General features: G+C 47.0%; 1 protein-coding gene across 1 annotated transcript in view; it reads right to left on the bottom strand.

The window, feature by feature from the left end:
• Window positions 1-5,789: 5,789 nt before the first annotated feature.
• Window positions 5,790-17,948, bottom strand: part of MFSD12 (major facilitator superfamily domain containing 12) — an 88,755-nt gene continuing 76,596 nt past the window's right edge. Inside the window, exon 10 of the mRNA XM_086947121.1 lies at window positions 5,790-7,694. Within this exon, the coding sequence (XP_086803247.1) occupies window positions 7,609-7,694 (86 nt within the window). The 3' untranslated portion in view covers window positions 5,790-7,608. The remainder of the gene's footprint in view (window positions 7,695-17,948) is intronic.

Raw genomic sequence — 17,948 nt, 5'->3', positions numbered from 1 at the left:
CAAGAGTCCGTGCTTAGTCAGTAGCTGGGAAGATAGCCGTCCTGTAAACTGAGGCCAATGGAGTTCACTCTTGGCGATGCTCAAGATGAACTGTTGTTGCTTGTGAGGCGTTTTCTATGCATCCTGTGACAGTCTGTGGTTACTGGGCTATCTCCATGGTGGGGATTGTGGGTACCACTGAAATGCTAGGGTAACACTGCACTCCAAAAAAAATTGTAAATCGAAAATTGTAAATTGATACTTGTATAGCGCACTACTCACCCGCAAGGGTCTCAAGGCGCTTGTATGAATACCGCTGTGGAACCCATCCTGGCTTTCCCTGTGAGGCGTCCACTCCTGGGCACCGCCAAGGTGGAGGCCAGGCATCCTTAGCGTTGTGTGGGCCGTTGTGGAGATTAAGCAAGCTATTGCCCAGAGTTGCAGAGTGGGACTCCATGATTGGAATAGGCACCAAGGCGAGAATTATCAGGTCCGTGGAATTTTTGAGCCCAAGACCCGCCGAGGCGGGGAATTGAACCCTGGTCCCGGGCTAGACCTCTGCATAAGGGTCTGCTGCTCTAATCATTGAGCCACACTTCAAATGAACAAAAGAGTTACTTCCGCTACACACTGGACTTCTGAAGGGTAGTGTGGGTGAGCTGCCATCGCATACTCCAATCAGGGTAGATGGCTTAAGAGTCATACAAACGAAATGTCCATTAAAGCTATTGTGTTATAAAGAAGCAGGTAACGTACTTAAAGATTGGGCTGTACAACAGTAATATTTATACAAAAAGACACAAAAAAAACAACGCTTCTAGCATGTTATGGGCCAGAGATCCACTACCAAACACATTGCGAGCGCTTACACAGTAAGGCACTAGGCTACAAGAAACATGGGGTCCTAAGATCAATGATGTGCAATGGGAAAAGACTTCTGGGACTTATGAATCTTTGGTTCTCTGATATTGTAGTATGGGCTTTACGCAAAGCATCCAGTCAACACAAACATGAGTGGAGCTGTGAGGCCTCGAGGGATCTAAATAAAAAATATGTATGGGACTCTCGACAGCCGTTTTCTGCCTTTCGTATGTCTTTTGCCACTGGAGTAATCCCGGTTGGTAGCATCATCATCGGGTCTTTGTTGCCCTCCACCAGGAGGTCATCGTGAGGAACTGGTTGGGATCTACGTTGTAAAAATGTGAGTTAAAATTACCTCTTTACCATAGACTCAAATTTTATTTAAAAAAATGAGAAGGTTAAAAACAACGGTGGATGTGAAAAATAGGATCTGCAATGTGTCCTTCAGATCACTATCAAGAAGGTTAAAAGAATGGTCTACATGTTTCAGCAGACATGCACCCTTGCCGGGTCGATGGCTTTCGTCAGGACGCATTAGTAGGGAGAAAGGATAATCCCCCCTTATTTTTTCTATATTACTCACTTCAGGTGGAATACTATCCCCTGGATCTGATTATCCCGCCGGTATTATTCATTTCGGCAAGCGAGAATGCATGTGTTCTCAGCTTTTGAACTCACCAAACATTCCCCATGGGGTACCGGGAGAGATGGGTAGGCTGCCCTCTTGTGGTGCAGATTATAGCCTCTGGTTCGATCTCTCCCGTCCTGAATGTTGTATCCAGTCAATGCACATGAGTGACAGCCAGAATGATGTGCAGCATCACCAGTGCTGTGTACCGCTTGCCCTGGATTCAGCCCAGACCACTCAAAAGGTTTGAACCTGTAACTCGAAGAGCCTGCTCAAATTTCAAAGGCAGGTATGCCATCTCAAGGCACGAAACTCAGCAATGGTGAAAATTTCAATTTTAAAGAGTATCTATGGGACTGGACACCCATTGGACCTCAGTGGGAACGGGTCCAGCCGAGACCTCAAACTACAGTATCTCTGAAACTGGAAGGGTCGCCAGTAAATGTTCCATCAGTTCTGGTTTCAGAATCGCCATCCTCTGCCAAACGAACACTCTCCTAAGACCCAAGATGAAGTGGATAAGTACTGTGCTCTGCTTGGGCTGGAAATGGAGATGCATTGGCTCCTCCAATGTCCAGGAAGTTATGGGTGTGGTGGAGCAATGCAAGCTCCCATACTCTCAATGCTGGGATATATCCTGCAGGCCTTCAAGGGGCTTTAAATAATTGCATTGTGGTCAGCTGAAATATTACATCTTTGTGGCACCCAGGTGGGGTGAGGCTGGGAGGGGTGGCTTTGCCAGAGTTAGTGGGAAGCGGGGATGATGGGGGCAGGCGGGTGGGGGGGGCAGCCAGAAAAATCAAACAGGTTCAGGGTAGCACAGCTTTTGTTTGGCATGCAAGGTGTTTCATCACCAAGTACACAGTAGTGCTTTAAGGCACATATTTAAGAAAATGAAGAGCCTAATTTAGAGTTTGGTGGACAGGATACCCAGTCTGCTATGTTACAAGTGTGTTATATCCTGTGGCACTTGTAATACGGCAAATGGGATATAGGTCATGCTTGTCACAGAGTACCCATTCACCAAACTACCAGACCCTAGATTGTTGTGGTTTTAGATACAATTTCTGAAAATGCTTTTTATGATATAATGATTCAGAAAAGGGGGGGTGGTGATGGACAGAGCATCTGAATTAAACAGAATACTCGTACCCAGTCAACAGATCAGGGCTTGATCCATCACCGTTTTTTAGCTCACTGCACCATCCCAGCTCAGAACCTGCCTACATGCAAATTGGTCTGTCCCCGGCCCAGTGCATCATGGGAACATGGCAGACCAAACTACCAGATACTCTGTCCATCACCACCCCCTTTTCTGAATCGTTTTGTCCACCATAAGCGTGGAAGGGTATGCTCAGACATGAGTCCCTTGCTCACTGCACCATCAGGATTCAAGCAAGCCGGGCCGAAGACGGCTGTAATGCCAGAAACCGGTCCCCGGAAGCTTGTTTCCTTTCCAGTAAAAGAATTGGCTTGGTAGTTTGGTCTGCCCTGTTCCCATGATGCACTGGGCCAGGGACAGACTAATTTGCATGTAGCCAGGTTCTGAGCTGGGATGGTGCAGTGAGCTAAAGAACGGTGATGGATCAAGCCCTGATCTGTTGACTGGGTACGAGTGCTCTGCTTAATTCAGATACTCTGTCCATCACCACCCCCTTTTCTGAATCATTTTATGATATAATAGCATTGTTTTGGATAGTTTAGGGGTGGTGGTATCACTTTAAATGTTGCTTTCATACAGAAAAGTTGGCTATCAAAGAGATTGGTTCCTAGGTATCCTTTATGCCAACTCTACAAGCCACCCAGTCTGTCCGTTGGCAGAAGACTCAAAAAGGGGCATCTATTCAAGCAAACCAGGCCGGGACCTTCGTGTCACATCCGGTTAGTTCTTATCCACCTCTGCGGCTGATGGATACCTAGCCGTACAGTCAAGTGCTCAGAACTGAGTTTCGCAAACCTGATGTACTTTACAGAATGAGCAAATAAACATGATTAAAAAGTTAATCATATCCTGGGGCAACAATAAGAAATCCTCAAACATAAAAAAAACACTAAACTCAAAAACCTCAACCTACCATTTGACTACCATGGCTCACCTATTCAAACTGACCTCTGAAGGAAGATTCTCAAATAGTCCTACGTTTAAAAAAAAACAAAAAAACACCAGGCTGTTCAACAAACTCGCCTTCAACTCTGAAGCACGTGAAAGACAATATGAGGAGATGTAATTTCCTACTAACGTATCGCATCTGCCAATGTCAGAGTGATGTGGTAAGAGCAATTACAAGGCTCAAGGTTAGATCTACCAACCGATAACAATTTTATGATCATAGATCATGGAAGATAAGCCTAGGGGCTGGGTCGTTCACCACTGGCGTGACTGGTAGAGGAGAAAACGAGTACCGCTCCGACAGAACCTCCACCCATGACGCAAGGTGGGATGGTGTTACCATCCAATGAGGTAGGTACAGGAGCACAAGGACTGCCTACCGGTGGTGCAGGAAGGAAAGCTCGAATGCCTTCATGGTAATGATTACATGACCATCCACATGAAAAGAGGGAAACTGAGGAAAAAGCTTCCAGACGGGTATTTCCAATAGTATGGCAAATCACAGTGAATATCAGGTACATAGAGATAGAGTGGAGGATCAGAATGATGCTAACTCCCAGACTTAGGGAAGATTCGGAAACGTATAACCTTAAATTGCATTTATGGTTCTCCTAAAATAAGGGAATAAAACACTCGCACTCTCCCAGCGGCATGCTTCGTTCTCACCATGACTAATTCATCAGTGCATGATGATCTTCCTGTGATAGGCAAGACTTGTGTGTCATCCTCCAGTTTAGTTTCCCGGTCCTTTAGACATGATCGTAGACCGCGATCATGAAACTGAAATATAGGCTTTGGTGCCTAAGGACCTGTCCTGACTAGTTCCACTGACACACCATGGTCTTCACTGAGGTCAGAAACAAGTGCACTGTTAGCGGTTTACATTTTTATACCCTTTAGTCGCTTCCTTTTTAGAGCTGTTAAGTCACTCTTTCATTTTGTTCACACCAGTTGAAGGAAATCTCGCTCAATAGCTATTTCTACCTAACAACATTAAAAATCCCATAAAGCGCTTCTAAGTAAGACCACAATTCACCAATGAGTTGGTTATGGTGAGGAGGAACCAGATGACGAAGCATGCCACCGGAAGCTGGGTGAGGGTTTCCATCCTTTATGGAACACCATAGAGTGGGGTTAGAATAATATGTTTAAAGTTCTTCCCAAAATCATATTAAGGACACTCTGGGCAGCCTCTGTTTTTATCAGCTTACCTGATATTCTTTGTCATTTGTAATGATTGAATGGCCACACTGGTTTGCAAGTAAAGTATCAGGAGATCTTTAAAGGAAAAGTATGCCACACACCAGACGTTTTTATTTTTTCTTTCTTTCTTTCCCTCTCTCTCTCTCCCTCTCTTTCTCTCCTGGTCAGAACATGCACAGGAAACAGGCCATTACCTCCTCCCACTTGGTCTTTGCCGGTCATTCCCTGCAAGTCAACCAACTCACTTCTAACTTCTCTTGTTCTTCAGTATCATCCGTGCAGCTCTAGCCTCTATTTCACTTCACCGCCCATCGCCTTTCATTACTTCTCCGCATTTATTTATCTCATAACTGCGCACCTTTCCCATCTTTCTCGTCACTGCCATGCCCACGTCTTACTCTGGTCCTTCCCTCCTTTCCTTCAAAGTCTCTCACCAAGCTCTTTTCTCTCACCTCTACTTTCTCAGACTCCTTTTGTCCATACTTTCTGTCAAGCCTCCTTCGCTCTGCCCTGCTCTCTCCTCCTTCCTCACCTCTCCTAAAGCCTCCCATTCCCTTTCTATTCATTTTCCACCCTCACCTTCCATTCCTTTCAATTTCTTTCCGCTAGACTTGCCTGGTGCTTGTTTTTTTATTGCGTACATCTCCTGCCCTTGTCCCCCAATTTCTTCTTAAACCGTTCCTCTGTCTCTTTCTATCTCAATTCCCTTTATAATCATCCTTCTTGCCTTCACTCCAAATGTCTCTCCATACCCAATCATCCAATCTCCATCACGGCACCCTTACTCCACCTCCTTTACTCTCCTCTTCTTCTAAAACTCTTGCTTCAATGATAGGTCTCTTCTCAATTCCTTTCCCCCCAACACACATTCCACTTTCCGACTCTCCCAATTCCCAAATTATTTGGCCATCAGTCTTCATCTTGTCTCCTTTCCCAGCCCTTTCCCTTGTTGCCGACCAATGCTTCTGCCCGATGCCGGATCACTAAGTGAGACAAGACAAAAATAAATCACCTTGAAAATCACTTATTTAATTGGGTTTTGGAGCATTGACTAAAACAATGTAACTGGACAAGGCAGGGAGGGCGCGGCCCCACCTCCCCTTTAACTACAGTGGGAGGACTGCCCTCTTGGAAAATGTGGAGCAATCAGAAAAATCAGGTAGAACCAGTCTCAAACCCTACTGAGCCTTAAATAGGACTCAGCTAGCCTAGAAATTCCAAAATACCCCAAAGGGTTGTACGTCTCTACATTTACTGGCACTGTTTACCTTTCCCAGCTTCAATCTCCACTCAAGTAGATTTAAAAGGGCTCTTGTATCAAAGCCTGCTATTGATATAGAAGACAAAATGTAGGCATCTGTACGCACAATACTTCAAAAGAGTTGATCAGTTTTAAATATTTAACAATTTGTGACAGATAGCCAAGAGCTCTGTTGATATCAAAACAAGAGATTAAGCATTTATTTTATGAGATAGAAATAGTTAAGTGGTTTTATCCATCATTCTAGGAGATTATGAATTCATTGCAGGATTATGAAGAATCACAATTATCTCTGTAATAACAAGTAGATTCTGAAAACCTTAAAGCCGAAGTGGCTACTTTATCATCCCTTTTAACAACCCTGTAGTGCAATTTTGAGACCTCCCCCCCCCCCACCCCACCTAACTTCAGAGACATCCCATTCCTATGTTTTAGAAAACTTGACTCAGATTGAATTTGTCTGAAAGCCAATTAGAAACTAGCACAGCATTTACCAAGTAAAAGTAATACATTTGATGGAGAAGCCAATGTCTGATTGACAGGCTGAACAAGAGCAATGTTAAAGGCCTCCCAGTGCCTCAGTCACACATGACTGGGCCGGTGGGAGATTTCTGGCAGAAAGAGGAGTGAGGTTATTAAGACCAGAGACATATACATTAAACCCATGTAGAAGTCTCGTGTCCCTCTGTTTGGCTATATCAAAGGTGACTGGTTCACTTTACTGCATAATATTAATGAAGAGCTATTAACAAATAGAACGTGATGTCAACCATGGTCCAAGCGTGTTGGGGCGCATCACTCATCCACCCAGGTACTAACCACAAGTGACGACTGTCACACTCTTCAGGGAACACTTAAAGGTATTGGAGGTGGCAAGGCATTCTCACCAGGAGAATCTCCAATTCCCCCTCAAACCCACCATTATTCCAGTCTTGCAGGCCGCTACTGGCTCAGGTTAAAAGTGATGTCTTTGTCACACGTGGCGCGAAAGAACAGGCAGATCCCAGAACTGGCAGTCCTGGTTCACTCTTGGGGCGAATGATTTCAGGGCCACGGACCGAATGCAGAATGGGTAACTCCACAAGTAGAAATCCATCCGGTACTGGACTGTTAAGAATTTAGTGTCCAGTGCAGTCCATTCCTTCTTAATAAATTTACAAAAAATAATATATATGAAAAACGTCTGACCTTTGTACTTGCCCCTGCTACATCTGGAGCTTTCTGAGAAATAGCAGCAAATTGAACACCCCCTCAGAGACCCTCTAACCTATATGCAGTCCCAAGACTTGAAGGGGGATGTGCAGATATCCCATGCAGGCTTTAAGTGTTCGCCATATTTTGTATCTGACACATCCGGCAAGTGATCAACTCAAGTCCCATCAAACAATCTAAGATGGACCTCAGAGAGTAGATGCTATGGACTCTGCCGTCAACTTCCAGGAATACTCCTCTGTATAAAGTGCTGTGGGGAGATATCACAAGCCTTTCTCTGCAGACTGATGATGCTTGGGTGCAGCGCAGGTTTTGAGGGCTAATACTTTCCATCCTACAAATGAAGAAGTAGCGTCAATTCACAAGTATGTTCTGCTCGGCAGCGGGAAGTTCGTCGTCAACTGGTACACTCACAACCATGCCGTTTACCGACGCCTCATCTACCAAAAATAGAGAGAAAGAGGAAATCATGTTAGTAATGGTCTTTTGTTGCTAAACATGTTTCAACGAAACCTTTTTTTTAAAAAAAATTCTTATTGGAAACTTAATCTGGAGCAAAACTAACCGGCAAGAGAATATTGCTACTACAATAGCAAAGGAGAAACAGACACAAGGTGCACTGGCACAGACTATACCAGAAAGATAGAATTCATGAAATTTTAATCCATACTGAATCTCATTTTATTCAAATTCTTTATAAATCGTCAAACCGTTGATCACAGGATTCTTCACGGATATGGAATACTTCATTATCATCCTTAAAAGTAAATGGAACTGACTGAATGTGCGTGGATACCAGGAAACGCTTTCTTTGTTGAGAAATTGAAGGCAACTGTGCGCACAAAGGAATCACTGATTTCCAGCCATACTACGGCTTCTGCAAGTACTGTAGGGCCCAGGTGGGGGTCAGTCGAATTTCAGGTAGTAGGATGCGTCTCTGAAAGGTCAGTCAAGCTTGGATAGAACAAGCTCTATTGTGATGGACTCCAACAGAACCCTTTCAGAGGCACGACCCATCAAATGCTCTCTTCGTTACTCTCCGTGCCGACGCTCTCCTACTGCAAGGGCACCAGACCGCCATTTTAAAGCAGAATACCACGAAGCAAGAACTAAACAAAAGCACAGGCCAAGCCTAAAACCACTATCATGTTTTTAAAAGAATACAGATCTGTTTTGTAAAGCATACCCATGCCCACCTTCATATTACAGATGTAGAAATACTCCAATTCGTAAAACATACACGGTCACAGGCAAACAATGCATCAAAGAAGAAAGCATGTAATGTGGACCTTTTGGGCACGCCTGCGTCACAAAGATTTATACACTGCAAAAGCGGGAAAACTAAAAAGATTTACACTGCCTGCCCAGCTCTCCACCTGTGGCAGTCATTACAGATGTTGCTGACTCTCCAGTTATGTCCGTCATTCCATAATGAATACCAGCTAAAGAGCAGAGTAAAAATCAATTATTCACATTTATCAAGAACAACCCAGAACAAAGGAGGAGATTTAAAGAAATGTTTGACCACAGCTCCTGTGATAAAATGTTCCCCAGATCCAGAACGTGTTCCCTTGTCTTACCTTCAAAGATTTAAGTTAGCAACGCAACTTTACTCGGGCGTCGAGCCTGTCTCTTGCTCAATGAAATTGGATTTGCTGCCAACAAGGAAGGAAAACATGAGTAAACAGCTGTTTTAACCAAAGAGCGTGCCTTATCACCGACCAGCTCTGTGCAATCAAAGGGAGAGAACTATATGTGCTATCAACTCGTGAACTGTGACACATAAAGCCTCAAAATGGCCACCCGCACGCAGCCAGCATGAAACCACCAGACTGATGTGAATGGAGCTTTGGTAAAAATTGTGCCTTAGGTGTCCAAACCTCCACCAGGGTGATAGAAGGGGTGGGGATATCGGTGGGAGACGTCAGTGTTGTGGTTTGGTGAGAGCATGCATGTTTTTGGAGTGACAAACCTCGTGGGGCAAGGTGACCGAGCTAGGAGTGTGTGAAAATCCAAATGTTTGTTTTCCTCGCAACTTTTGTGAAGTTCAATGGAAAGCTTTGCAACTTCACAAAGTTGTGAAGATTTTAACATTTGCAACACTTGGTTGAAGATATGAACTTTTGAGGTAATTCTTGTTGCTAAAGACAAACTTAAAGAGAAAAACTGTGCAACAGGTAACTTGAAGAGGAAAAGAGAGCATACATTTTTCATCTAGGCTGGGCTTGATTGGAGTGAACATTTTACTCAATATGTGGAGAAAAGTATTTAGCAGTATACAGAATAAAGTAAGCTTAAATTGCACAGTTCACAAATTGGGAGGGAGGGAAGAATCGGGAATGGCTGCAAACCGGTGTAAATGTCATGTCCTCCTAGACTTGTAAGCCAAACTTGATCCTCCCCCTAGTACCCATTCTGCTGTTTCCCAAGGACAGTTAACAAGCACCGTCCATGTGAAAGCCATCGAACATATGGAGGATTTCAACAGAGAAGCAGGTATTTGGGTGAGTGCCCTGTAAAGCATATGATGCACCAAGCTATGCCAGGATAAACATTCCCCCGGCCCCTTATTGTCCAGTGTCCGGTGCTACAAAATCAAACCTAGTCTACACCATCGATGAAACCAGGATATGCACTGGGTACCAACCGACGTAAAACGAAGAGAGTAGCAGAACGTCTGTGACGGGGAGGATGGGAGGACTAGAAGCCTGACCATGGAATCTGTAAGGGCATCCTTCACCTCCACTCTAAATGGCCATCAAACCAAGAAAGCCTAAAAAAATGTATATAGGCTCCTCAATCAGTTCCCAACATCACTGTAGTTTCAGGTGCTTTGCACGTGTTCAGTGAGATAGTGTTTGCTAGTTCGCATTTTGCGCAGTCTTTGTTGCTTTAGCAGAAATATTTGAGGTGAGTTTGTTGGTTTTTAGCTCCTGATCACTATGTTTCGCCAGTAAAGGGTCATGGAGCAGTCAGGCACCCGGAGCAGGGCGCTCAGCTCCTCTTTAAAAGCCTCCATTCTATCTGCACAGGGTGCGTCACTGTAGCCTACAACAGTAGTAGCTTCTGCATCCTGGAGGAAGGCTCTGCGGAAGTAAAGAGCTCACAAGGCACATACTCCAGACCCGACTCCGAGGACCTCCTAAGGAATGAGAGGGAAGAGCCCTCCGCACCGCCTGTGGAGGTTAACCACAGAAATGGAGAGGGCGAGTCCAGACACCGAAGACACTCTGCACAGTAAGACCGGCTCATCGGTCCAGACTCGACTCATCGCCCAGCTGTGGATGACCGGGGGCAGCGGGCCGGGTCTCATTAGTGGCCGAAACCACAAGCCCTAAGAAACAGGACGAGAGGCCTCCTTCGAATCCTGAAACCCTCTGGGTTAATGATGAGCTCTGGAACAGACGAAATGTGGATTCTCAATTTCACTTGATTTTTTAAAATTTGCTCAATTCTATGCTTCCTGAATGTGCATTGCAAACGTGACTCCTCAACTCTGTGTGTATGTGCCCACAATGCCTCCCTCGGGCTCAGAGGCGTTTTAAGGCATGGTCAATTGCCTCAGGCCCTGCCTTCCAGAGGGACCCCTGGTAAAGTGACTTTTCTCTCTATTTCACTTATGTCTGCCCTATTTCTCTATCTAAACCTTTCTCCCTCTCTCCTCTACCTCAGACTCCGGCTCTCTGCCCCGTGTCATTTTAAGGATTTGCGAGTTCACAAGCAACTTAAAGATGAACATATGATTTACTGTGGTTTCCATTATGCCAGCCTGGTGAGTCATTAATGGGTCACAAAATTCAAATTTATTCCGTACGGGGGGCCCAACCTTTGTCTTGCCCCGGGCCCCCAAAATCTTTAAATGGCACTGCTCGGACCATGTACTTAATATGTATAAATCCATAGGATGACCTACAATACAGCCTCTTGGAAAGTGAGAGGAGAAAAGCCCATTGTGACAAATGTTTCTGACGGAAACTGGGGTTAGTGGAACGAGCGAATCATAAGTAAATAACCCACAAGGTCTGCTTGGCGGCACGATGCTGCCCTCTTCAGGTTGCTGAACGCACTGCGGCTTGCCCCAGGTAGGGGTTTCTACTTGCAAAAAGAACAATTGATGGACAGAACCCATGGCCTTGATGAGCACAACCCTGAGAACTGATTCTGACAAAGATCTACTTGACCTGTTACTAACGTCTGCGGTGAAAATGGTTCTTGCCAACTGGAAAGACACGAGTAAGACATCTTATGAGAGCTGGATAAACTGATCATCCATCTCAGAGGGGCAGACAACATAGCATTACAAACCTCTCCCTGGAAGCCTTCATCCAGGAGGATGTGGGACTCTTTGGACACATATCTAGACTCTTACGAACCTCCATGAACTAAATGTATCCCATTGACTCATATCCCGTGCCCTTACTGACGTACCATTTGAATATTTGTACTTCAGTGTAATAACCACTGTTGCCTGTACTAGGCTGCTGCTGTATGTTAGGACTGCCAATATCAGATTGCTCTAGTGCCGACATATGCATAGAATGTTGGAAGTGATTGACATAGCCCGACTAGCCGTTACTCTTCCTCCCCTTCACTTCTTTCTTTCCCTTTTTCCCTTCTTTTGTCTGCCCTTTCTTCTTTTACTATTGATCACTTGGGTTAGTCTCATCTTACCCATATAGGCGCATTACCCCCACTTTTTGACAATATATGTTTAACTTTGCCTTAGATATCTCATGCTAACCCTGTTACAGGCTTTCTGTCTGACCTGGAAAATCAATAAAGTATTTTGAAGAGAAAAAAAAGGAATGTAGAACAATGTCATACATTCACCCCATTTGAGAGATCTGGGCCTAAATCCATCGTTTTTTTTGCTCACCGTGCCATTCCAATTTGACCCAGCCATATGCAAATCAGTCTTGACCCTGTGCCTCATGGGAACAGACCAGCCCGAACTGCCAGGCCAGGTCCTCCCTGGAAAGGAAACAAGCATCCTAGGACCGGTTTCGGGGTTGCACCCCCTCATCAGCCAGGATAGCTTGAATGATGGATTTAACCCAGATCCTTGTGACTGGGGTTGAATGTTTGTAATGTCTAGCATTCAGTTCATCAATTTTTTCTTTTGCATATGTCGCACTAAGTGGGAAGGGTATGCCCAGACGTGGGTTCCGTGCTCACTACACCACTGGATTCAAGCTAGCCTGGCTGATGAAGGGTGATGCCCTGAAACCGGACCCACGGTGCTTGTTCCTGGTCCAGGGAGGACCTGGCTCTGCGGTTCGGGCTGGGCTGTTTCCACAAGGAACAGGGTCAGGACTGATTTGCATATGGCTGGGTCCAAACTGGGGTGGTGTGGTGAGCAAAAGAATGATGGATTTATCCCAGATCCTTCTGACTGGGGGTGAATGTTTGCATTGTCCAGCATTCCGTCCATCAATTGTTTCTTTTGCATAGGGGTTTCTACTTCACATGCATGCAACTGGCTGTTTCAGAGTGAAGTAAAGAAAACAGAAGTGGAAGGGAGGGCGAAGATGCTGTTGTAGAGGAAGGTAGGAGTGGTGAAAGGAGGCAGGGTGAGTGACGGCATGTAGGAAAGGGAGATCATTTGGACAGATAACGAAAAGAAGAGAAAAGAAGGGGGAAGAAAGGAGATTGTATGTGGCCATGACATTGTTTAAAAGTGCTAGAAGGACTGCCTTCACTCTGCGGGTTTCATCGATACCGTGCATGGCGCACACTTGACTGTCGGGTATCACATGATTAGTGCGACCACTCCCAGTTGAATGTGGTGTCGTTTACCCACCTACGGAGTGGGAGGGGGTGGGGCACTCCAGGATTTCTCCTTTCTTATCCCCTCTGAATAGTCTAAATCCTAGCTTTAAGGTGGGCACAAGGGGTTCACAGTCTCTCAGAGCATCGAGGACAGAGGCAACAATGCACAAGGAAGCCAAGGTCAGTGCGCTGTGCACAAAGTGCGCTGTGCACAAGGAAGCCTATGTCAGTGCGCTTCAGTGATCGATGCACAAGGAAGCAAAGGTTAGTACACTCCAGTGGTCCATGCACAAGAAAGCCAATGCCAGTGCACTTCAGTGGTCCATGCACAAAGAATCTAAGGTCAGTGCGCCTCAGTGGTCCATGCGCAAGGAACCTAAGGTCAGTGCGCTTCAGTGGTCCATGCACAAGGAAGCTAAGGTATGCTGATTTCACTATCCATGCACAAGAATGTCAAGGTTAATGTACTCCAGTGGTCCATGCACAAAGAAGCTAAGGTTAATGTACTCCAGTGGTCCATGCACAAAGAAGCTAAGGTTAATGTACCTCAGTGGTCCATGAACAAAGACGCTAAGGTTGATGTACTCCAGTGGTCCATGAACAAAGACGCTAAGGTTGATGTACTCCAGTGGTCCATGAACAAAGACGCTAAGGTTGATGTACTCCAGTGGTCCATGCACAAAGAAGCTAAGGTCAGCGCACTTCAATGGTCCATGCACAAGAAAGCCAAGGTTAGTACACTCCAGTGGTCCATGCACAAAAAAACAATGCTAGTGCTCGTTAATGGTCCATGCACAAGGAAGCCAATGCTAGTGTGCACAAAAAAACAATGCTAGTGCTCGTTAATGGTCCATGCACAAGGAAGCCAATGCTAGTGGACTCCAGTGCCCCATGTACAACAATGAGAAGTTCTGTGGTGTCCAGTGGTTCATGCACAACGAAGCAAATGTTAGTTGTCCCCAGGCGCCAATGGTCCATGCACAAGAAGCCAAAGTTTGTCGTCTCCAATGGTCAAGGTACAATAAAGCAAATGTATGTGTCTCCAGATGTCCATGCACAACAAAGCAAAAGTTTGTAGTCTCCACTGATCAGTGTACAACAAAACCAAGGCTAGTGGACTCCAGTGGCCCAAAGTTACTAAACATTTAAGCGTACCCTCACCTCACCCAGGAGTACCTTGCAACAGTTGATCTGAAACAGAAAGGTTCCATTTCCTTCAACATCTGGCAAGTACAGGCCTGTGACTCAGAGAGGCAGACCCATCACAGGACAGATGCAAGGTTGTTAGCTGCCCTAGGTGAAGTATACAGAAGAGTGACCACCAGGACTCCATACACTGAACATTCCGCACCACCCCACCATGTAGACACAAATCCTTAAGGACAAACTTTGTACATGCCAACTACCCTTATGTGGGAGGGACAACCTATTGTTGATACATACATGCAGAATGCCCACGCTTAGGAGGGCTACGCAATATTTTGGGTGGATACATGTCAAAAGTCTGTGTTCGAGGGTGACAAAATGTTCATTACACACATGCCACATGCCACTATCACAGCGTGTTCTACCTGAACATTTTTGATGCACGCATGCCAACAAATCCACATGGAATAGGATTAGTTTCGTTATTTTTTTTATACTTATCTGCATATTGATTAAGCACTACACAACTGTTCCCCAAGCCGCGTCCCATAATCCCGGAGTTCCAGGCAATGTATATGTACAGCCTCCTCTGTTAAATGGCTGCCAGGATGAGCAGCTCTTTGTCTGTGGGAGTCCCTGGCGGTGTGCATATACAGCCTCCATTGTTAAATGGCTGCCAGGCTGGGCTGCGCTTTGCCTGTAGGAGCCCCTGGTGGTGTAGATGTACAGCCTCCATTGTTAAATGGCGGCCAGACTGAGCTGCTCGTTGCCTGTAGGAGCCCCTGCTGGTGTAGACGTACACCCTCTACTGTTAAATGGCTGCTAGGCTGGGCTGCTCTTTGTCTGTAGGAGCCCCTGGTGGTGTAGACTTACAGCCTCCATTGTTAAATGGCTGCCAGACTTGGATGTTCTTTGCCTGCAGGAGCCCCAGGCATTTTCCAACAACCTGTGCCCTTCCAAGAAACCACTCAGCTTGCCAGGCGCTAGACAGACAGCTCATTACCCACAGCAAAACTCCACCGCCTCTTTGCCATCTCTCCTCCACAAACGGAGTCCCGTCAACCATTAACTCACTCTTTTTAAAGTCTAAGTTCCTTTGAGACAATAATGAGTCCATTAGACTGAGGTAATTTCCACCCCTCAGTGCAGTTGCTAAAGGCACACCAAGCCACCACAAATGGTAAAGCATGTCATGTTCACCAGCCTGTGACTTAAACAGTTAAAGGTCACCCCTTTTCTGATTCTGATCTGCAGCTCATTTGGGTCTTCGGCTAACCCTGGGGGGATGCCCAATTGTTTCTAATAACAAATATTGTATCTCTGAGAAACAGGATCATACAGAAGTCTGGCTGATGACACTTCAGTGATCTGACCAAGTGATCAAGTGGGACAGGACAATGGCTACATAGAAGAGATGGCACACCTTGGCAGCCATCTTGTTTCACCAGCAGCTGTCTTGTGTTCATACTTCCAACACTATTTTATGGCACAATTTTTTTTTCTGTGAGACTATTACCATTCAAATATTACTGCATTAAAAGAAAAGCAAAAGCTACAATCTGAAGGAATCGCACTCTTTTGTATGGATCCATGGAATGCTGTCCAGCACCAAAATAATTCAATCCAAGTACCCCAGTGCTTTGCTTCACGGTTTCATGGAGGCCAGATACATTTTCAAGTTGGCCTGTCTGACCAGGTCGAAAATAAAAACACACCAAGGAACGGATAACAAATATGTTGCACTTTCCCGCACTTTTTCCTTTCAAAAAGGTGCACCCTGCGCAAACAATAACAAGCACTGGCGTTGCCAATAGGTCTCGCAGTAGGAAAGTTGGAGCTATTACAATTGCAAATAACAATGCCTTTTATTTTTGTTTTTGTTTTTATTTTAAAAACATAAAGGGCTTTGTCATTTACAAAACCAATAGCTCCAACTTTCCTACTGCGAGACCTATTGTGCACTGCACAGTGTGGGTGAAAGTGGCACTGCGTGGGTGTGAGTGGCTTTGAGTGCGTTGCGTGGGTGAGTGGCGTTGCGTGGGGGAGTGGTGTTGCGTGGGGGAGTGGCGTTGCGTGCGGGAGTGGCGTTGCGTGCGGGAGTGGCGTTGCGTGCGGGAGTGGCGTTGCGTGGGGGAGTGGCGTTGCGTGGGGGAGTGGCGTTGCGTGCGGGAGTGGCGTTGCGTGCGGGAGTGGCGTTGCGTGCGGGAGTGGCGTTGCGTGCGGGAGTGGCGTTGCGTGCGGGAGTGGCGTTGCGTGGGGGAGTGGCGTTGCGTGGGGGAGTGGCGTTGCGTGGGGGAGTGGCGTTGCGTGGGGGAGTGGCGTTGCATGTGTGAGTGGCGTTGCATGTGTGAGTGGCGTTGCATGTGTGAGTGGCGTTGCATGTGTGAGTGGCGTTGCATGTGTGAGTGGCGTTGCGTGTGTGAGTGGCGTTGCGTGGGTGAGTGGCGTTGCGTGGGTGAGTGGCGTTGCGTGGGTGAGTGGCGTTGCGTGGGTGAGTGGCGTTGCGTGGGTGAGTGGCGTTGCGTGGGTGAGTGGTGTTGCATGAGTGAGTTGCGTTGCATGTGTGAGTGGCGTTGCGTGTGAGTGGGGTTGCGTGTGTGAGTGGTGTTGCTTGGGTGAGTGGCGTTGCATGGGTGAGTGTGGCATTGCGTGGGTGAGTGTGGCATTGCGTGGGTGAGTGTGGCATTGCGTGGGTGAGTGGCATTGCGTGGGTGAGTGTGGCATTGCGTGGGTGATAGTGGGCTTGCGTGGGTGTGAGTGGCGTTGCGTGTCTGAAAGTGGTGCTGTGTGGGTGAAAGTGGCACTGCGTGGGTGTGAGTGGCTTTGCATGTGTGAGTGGCGTTGCATGTGTGAGTGGCGTTGCATGTGTGAGTGGCGTTGCATGTGTGAGTGGCGTTGCATGTGTGAGTGGCGTTGCATGTGTGAGTGGCGTTGCATGTGTGAGTGGCGTTGCGTGGATGAGTGGCGTTGCGTGGATGAGTGGCGTTGCATGTGTGAGTGGCGTTGCATGTGTGAGTGGCGTTGCATGTGTGAGTGGTATTGCGTGGATGAGTGGCGTTGCATGTGTGAGTGGCGTTGCGTGGGTGAGAGGGATTGCGTGGGTGAGTTGCGTTGCATGTGTGAGTGGCGTTGCATGTGTGAATGGTGTTGCGTGGACGAGTGGCGTTGCATGTGTGAGTGGCGTTGCATGTGTGAGTGGCGTTGCGTGGGTGAGTGGCGTTGCGTGGGTGAGTGGCATTGCATGGGTGAGTGTGGAGTTGCGTGTGTGAGAGTGGGCTTGCGTGGGCGTGAGTGGCGTGTGTCTGAAAGTGGCACTGCGTGGGTGTGAGTGGATTTGCGTGGGTGAGTGGCGTTGCGTGGGTGAGTGGCGTTGCGTGGGTGAGTGGCGTTGCGTGGGTGAGTGGCGTTGCGTGGGTGAGTGGCGTTGCATGTGTGAGTGGCGTTGCATGTGTGAGTGGCGTTGCATGGGTGAGTGGCGTTGCATGGGTGAGTGGCGTTGCGTGGGTGAGTGGCGTTGCGTGGGTGAGTGGGGTTGCGTGGATGAGTGGGGTTGCGTGGATGAGTGGGGTTGCGTGGATGAGTGGGGTTGCGTGGGTGAGTTGTGTTGCGTGTGTGAGTGGTGTTGCTTGGGTGAGTGGCGTTGCTTGGGTGAGTGTGGCATTGCGTGGGTGATAGTGGGCTTGCGTGGGTGTGAGTGGCGTTGCGTGTCTGAAAGTGGTGCTGTGTGGGTGAAAGTGGCACTGCGTGGGTGTGAGTGGCTTTGCGTGAGTGAGTGAGTG

The sequence above is a fragment of the Lissotriton vulgaris genome, chromosome 12 (genome assembly GCF_964263255.1).
Source record: "Lissotriton vulgaris chromosome 12, aLisVul1.2, whole genome shotgun sequence".
NCBI classification, from domain to species: domain Eukaryota; kingdom Metazoa; phylum Chordata; class Amphibia; order Caudata; family Salamandridae; genus Lissotriton; species Lissotriton vulgaris.
The sequence above is the reverse complement of the archived record's forward strand: the minus strand, read 5'-3'. Positions and strand labels throughout refer to the sequence as shown.